At 35.0% G+C, this 6,000-nt stretch overlaps 1 protein-coding gene across 2 annotated transcripts in view; it reads right to left on the bottom strand.

The window, feature by feature from the left end:
• Positions 1-228: 228 nt before the first annotated feature.
• The window catches only part of METTL14 (methyltransferase 14, N6-adenosine-methyltransferase non-catalytic subunit), a 31,655-nt gene continuing 25,883 nt past the window's right edge, over positions 229-6,000 (bottom strand). For both annotated transcript variants that reach the window (XM_027103600.1, XM_027103601.1), the window contains one exon: positions 229-1,742. In XM_027103600.1, coding sequence (XP_026959401.1) covers positions 1,438-1,742 — 305 coding nt within the window. In that variant the 3' untranslated portion in view covers positions 229-1,437. The remainder of the gene's footprint in view (positions 1,743-6,000) is intronic.

The following is a 6,000-nucleotide window of genomic DNA, read 5'->3' as shown; positions in this document are numbered from 1 at the left end:
GCTGAACAAGTTAAATTCATCAGGCTTTTAAGGATCTCAAACCTATTTCTGTAATTCAGTCCCTATCTTCAAACTGAGTCTTTAGTGGATATAAGAAAACCTCGTTTTATGAGCCAATGAAAAGCACAGAACAGCTACTCACAGACCAAGAGAATAGTCTCATCTTAGGTCAGTCCTTTTTCATTTGGTAACAATGACAATTCCACTCACAGAAAAGAGACTCCCAAATTTCAAAGGTTTCAAGTTTCATTAGAAAAATCATACACAAAATAAAAAATAGATTTATCAAGAACAATAATGGCATTATTTCATTCAGCAAATTCATTTAAAACATGGGTTACAGTACAGAAAGAGAAATGACAACATAAAGTCTCATATAACTAACTGATCTGGGAAACCAGTCCCTTAAAAGGCAACTGCAGTTCCATTTTCCAAGCTCTCTTCTTAAGTCGAGGGTCTTCTGTAATTGGGTTTTACATTAAGTTTTCTCCATAACAAGTTTAAAGATGCATGTCATTTCCTCATCACCACGTACTTTATTCCCCAAAATGTTTAAACCAAGTACCTGATAAACAGGTGTCTCTGCTGCATCCAATTCTTTTATTTTGTTAAGGAATATGAAACTGCTTTGAAAGTCAATCCAAGATCAAGTCCATACCAAAGTTCTAGCACTTGGATATTTGTCCTTGTTTTTTTGGAAGTATTATTAACAGTCATCAATAGCTGCACAACTGAGATTATAGTGAGTTTTTTTTTTTCTCTTTGTAAAGTCTGCCTACTAGGTTCTACCTCTTCCCTTCCAACCCCTGGGAGCTCCACCTCCCCAATCAGATTTAGATTTGGGAGGACGTGATTTTGTTCTAAGTCTCTCAATTTCTTCTATGGTCAAATTATATGAGTTTAAAATTTTTCATAAAGAAAAAAAAAAAGAAGTCTCTTTTTATTGTTTCAACAAGAAAATATTAAAAGCCTAAGAGAAGTTTACCATCTGTCCCAACTCCATTCCATCAAGGCTGTCAAACAGTTTCCCTTTTGCTGTGACAGCAATGGCAGGATGCCCATTATCAACTACCGTCAGCACTAGTATGATACTCCAGATTGGGTCTTCTTCACTGCTCACTTTATTTCTAAAAAGCAAAAGCCTTTGTAATTAGTTGAAATCTATCAGAATAAATTCTGTCTCTGAAAGTGAAAGTATTTGTGTTGTTCCATTCTGTTCGGTTACATGCACATGACAAAAGATAGGATGACTTCATTTATTCTGGACAAAACCAGACAGTGACAACTGCAAGGGAGTTTGCCTAAAATATTCCTGCAGCTTGGAGAAACTAAAGCAAAGTGCAAGTTGGAACAGAGTTCTAAACAACGTCTCCCAGTTGAAATTCATACTATCAGAAAGAAGGTGAAGGGGCATTAATAGGATCACTGTCCTAAAAACTATCGAGGTGGAAAGCCACCTCTGTGTGCTCCTCCACGGCCTCCCCTGAAACCACCTCTTTCTCCTCGGAAGTTAGATCGATTTCTTTCTCGCCCGCGGCCAGCAGAAGTCCCACCTCTTCCTCCTCCTCTGGGAGCTCCACCTCCCCGATCAGATTTAGATTTGGGAGGAGGTGATTTTGGTCGAAGTCTCTCAATTTCTTCTGTACATCCAGTCAAGTAGGAATTTGGGGTACTGAAGTAGGATGCATACGTTTCTGCATTGTAGTTGCTATTTGTAAGAGTTGGTCCAACTGTAAGCCAGCCTGAAATGGAGGGAAAAGTGATTATCCTTTCTTTTTCTTTTTTCCAATTCTCTTATTGATCCTCTAGGAGCTATTTCAAATCTCCAATGCATTCTTTTTCTCACTGTTGTGGCCTCACCCATTGCAGAGCACAGGCTCCGGACACGCAGGCTCAGCGGCCATGGCTCACGGGCCCAGCCGCTCTGCAGCATGTGGGATCTTCCCGGACCGGGGCACAAACCCATGTCCCCTGCATCGGCAGGCGGACTCTCAACCACTGCGCCACCAGGGAAGCCCCTCCAATGCATTCTTAAAGGTGTCCCAATCACTCACCCAATATTGATATTTTTTACAGAACACATGGCATTTAATCATGGTTATAAAGATTTCATATGTATATATCCTGTTTTTCCTCTTAGACTGTAACTTTTATAATATAACTTCTTCATTGTCTCCATCCACATTTCACATTCTGTGAGAACAGCACTTAGAAAAAAATATTACACACTATACTGAGTTTGGGCTTAGTGAAAATTTAATAAATTTTATATCACCTTCCTACTTGTAGAAATGATGCAACAGTTTTCTGATTAACATCCTGAAACTAACTTTTGCCTCTACTCTTCCCAACCACAACAAGAAGCCCATGCACCACAACTAGACAAAGCCCACATGCAGCAATGAAGACCCAACACAGCCAAAAATAAATTAATTAATTAAATTAAAAAGAATCAGGTTCTTCATAGGTTCACACTATTTCTGCCCTATCATTGTGAAGATTATTTCTTAGAATATTAGGTCCATTATAAAATGCTATAAAATGAAAATATTTTACTAGGATCGTATTCTAAAATATAGCAGCCATTTTTTACAAAATTTTGTTCAGCATTTAAAAAAATCGTCAGTATCTAACAGTACATAGATAACTAAGATCTGTAATATATGAAGAAAAAATGACAGATAAATCAGATTGTGCCTTTTATGTCTCATCTAGTAGATACCACCCTGATAAGTAGAGAAGTACCTAATCAGATGAAAGAGTACACTGCACACCTATGTGGTCTCACTGACAACTGAATTTATGAGACTTTTACTTGCTCCCTTCTGGTTCGTTTTTTGGCATGTATGTTGTGTTGTGGAACACAACACACAAGCAAGAGGAAAGAAAGGAGAAAATTTAAAGATTTAATAAAAATAGTTCATATTGCCTCTTTCATGCTATACTGCCCCTTACATAAATAAGACATGTAAATCTTTACAGAGTAAACTGCAAGGGACTCCGCCTCCCACCCATAAATTCTTCATTGCAATAGCATTTTATTACAACTTCTAAAGGAATTACTAAGACCCAAGTTAGTTTAAATTAGCCTGGCTTCAGCATATACGACACATATAGCAACTTTTAAACCTTTTAAAGCAATAGTAAAGAGTACTCCTATGGTATATGTGATATATACCTTTGACTACCTCCTTGAGGAAGAAGTGCATTTGAGGATTCAACCCAAATAAATTAAGGCCCCTTGAACAGACTTCCCTCAATTGCTCCTACTATTATTTACATGGTTAACCTCCAACTACCTACAATTTCCCCAAGCAGATATTCCTTCTTAATTTTGTTTTACTAAAGCTAATACTAAAATAATTTTTGCGGCACTTCCCTGGTGGCGCAGTGGTTAAGATTCCGCATTCCCAATGCAGGGGGCCTGGGTTTGATCCCTAGTCAGGGAACTAGATCCCACATGCACACCACAACTAAGAGTTCAACTAAGGAGCCCACCTGCCACAACTAAAGAGCTGGCGAGCCACAACAAAGGAACCCACCTGCCACAACTAAGACCCAATGCAACCAAATAAAGAAACAAATAGAATAGAATAAAATAATTTTTGCATGGGCAAAGAATGGGCAAAGATAAAGAATTGGATAGTATTTCGAAGCAAAAAATAAAATTTGTACCTCTAAGACTTTGTTCAACTGGTAGAGATACAGATAGAAGTATATCGTATATGAAAGATATAATGTATAATCTAAAGTGGATAAAGTGGCCACAGCTAAATGGATGGAGAAAACCCCCATTATATTATAGTTTGGGAATATTATAAATAAAAATTGGCATCAAGCAAAATTTCTATTTTAGTTGCTGTTTATGCTTATACCTATAATATACGTAACAATTATTCTCTCTACTCCTTAAGTTCTTCTACTCATGTTTAAAAAAACCCACTAATTAAAATAATGCTATACAGCCATTAAAAGCATTGTAACTAATTATTTAAAATGTAGAAATATATTTGACATAATATTGAGAAAAATACAAAATGATGACTACAGTTATATAAAAATTTGTATGCACAAGAGGAGTGGAAAATATTATGTGAAAAAAAATGAAAATAATTCTTGGAAGTAGTGAGGTTGATCTCTTTCCCTCTTCAAAATTTTCTTTAATGTTGTTACACTGATTTTCAATTATTAAAAGATATCCATCTGTTTGATGTTGCTATTACTCTTCAAATAGTTTTGCTTTTTCTTTAAAGTTTTCTACTTCCTTTAAACAGCAGTTGCCACTGGAGATTGCTCCCAGATTCAGGAGCTGTTTTTGGGTAGAACAGGTCAATGATGGAAGAGAAAAATCTGTTCCTTATTTCCTCAAACACTAGAGCCATAATCTTGATATTCAATATATATGGACATCTACACTTTCTGAAAAACACACCACTCCAGTTGAGTATCTAGTGATGTTACTTTCTTTTAAGCCAGTGAAGAGGAAACATTTGCTTGCCACAAGCTCTGCTGCCAAAATATTTTACTTTGATAAGAGAGTAAAATCATCCACAAAATTTCCAAACAAGATTTCATGTATATGTTCAATGGAAGTCTAAACAACTCAAAGTTCATTCTATAGCTGTATATATACTATGTATGTAGTGACTTATGCATGAACTGTATGTGTATTGTGAAAAACTGGTTTAAAAAGATTAAATTTAAACCACAGCATTCCCACCCTTTAAAAATCAATATAACATTTTAATTTAGAATAATTCAAGGATGCATGCTGCAATTTCCGAGATAAACACTGCAGGAACAATAAAAGAATATCTAAACAAGCTAATTAAAAAAAGAAAAATTGAATAATACACGAATACTTAATCCAAAAGAAACGAGAGAAAAGGGAACACGAACAGGTGGTACCAATGTAAAGCAAACAGTTAGATGGTAATTTATGCCCCAATATATCAGGAATTACATTAAATATAAACTGACTAAACAATTCAATTAAAAGATAAAGATAAAATGGATGAAAACTATGTGTTTGCTCACAAGAGATACACCTTAAATGTAAGGATATGGAAGATCGAAAGTAGAAGGCTGGAAATAATATGCCAAGCAAACACAAACCAAAAGGAAGCTGAAATAGCTATAATAATGTCAGATGAAGTAGAATTTAAAGTTGAGAAACACTGGATAAAGAAGGACATTTCATAATACTAAGAGGGTCAATCTAATAGGAAGGCATAAAAATTTTTACCTTTTAGATACACCTAATAACAGAATCTCAGATATAAACTAACAACTAAACAAAACCACAAACCCATAATCCTAATAGATTTTAACATACCTTTCTCATAGAATAAGCAGTTTTAAAAAAAATCAGTAAAGACATGGCTGATATAAACAGCAACAACAAATACTACAACCAATCAAAAAAAAACATATTGTTACATTCTTTTCAATCAGACTTAGAATATTTATCTAAATTGGGTCAAAAGCAAATCATAACAAATTACAAACAAGTGAAATCTTATGGTATATGTTATTTGACAATATTAATCCAAAAAGCAATGACAAAATGATAACTTAAGCAACACAATACTGAATAACCTGCCAGGAGCAAAAATTTACTTTTAAATATAGGAAATATTTTCTCTAAAGCCAAGCCCCAGAGTAAACATTTCACATGCAAAATATTTCTTTGTAAAGAGAATGTAGCTTTTTACTTTCCTCTTTATCATTTTGCACAATTTTATGAAACTGAAGGCCATCAGTTTCTACAACTGAAATAGTTTTAAGATACTGTGTTCGCCAACGCACACTCACAAAGAAATAGCTGACAGGGCTGAGGAGGGGGTAGAGGAGTGATGGATTACGTCATACATACATAAGGCAACTTTAAGGATTACTTTTTTTTTAGAATGAACATCAGAGTTTCTTCTAAATTCTTAGGTACTTTTAAGGCCAATTATTCCACTGTAACTTCTTCAATTTTTACTTTTTATAAAATGT

The sequence above is a fragment of the Aethalodelphis obliquidens genome, unplaced genomic scaffold (genome assembly GCF_003676395.1).
Source record: "Aethalodelphis obliquidens isolate GAN/ISIS:26980383/991018 unplaced genomic scaffold, ASM367639v1 scaffold6, whole genome shotgun sequence".
NCBI lineage: Eukaryota > Metazoa > Chordata > Mammalia > Artiodactyla > Delphinidae > Aethalodelphis > Aethalodelphis obliquidens.
Note: the sequence above shows the minus strand (reverse complement) of the source record. Positions and strands in the feature narration are given on the sequence as shown.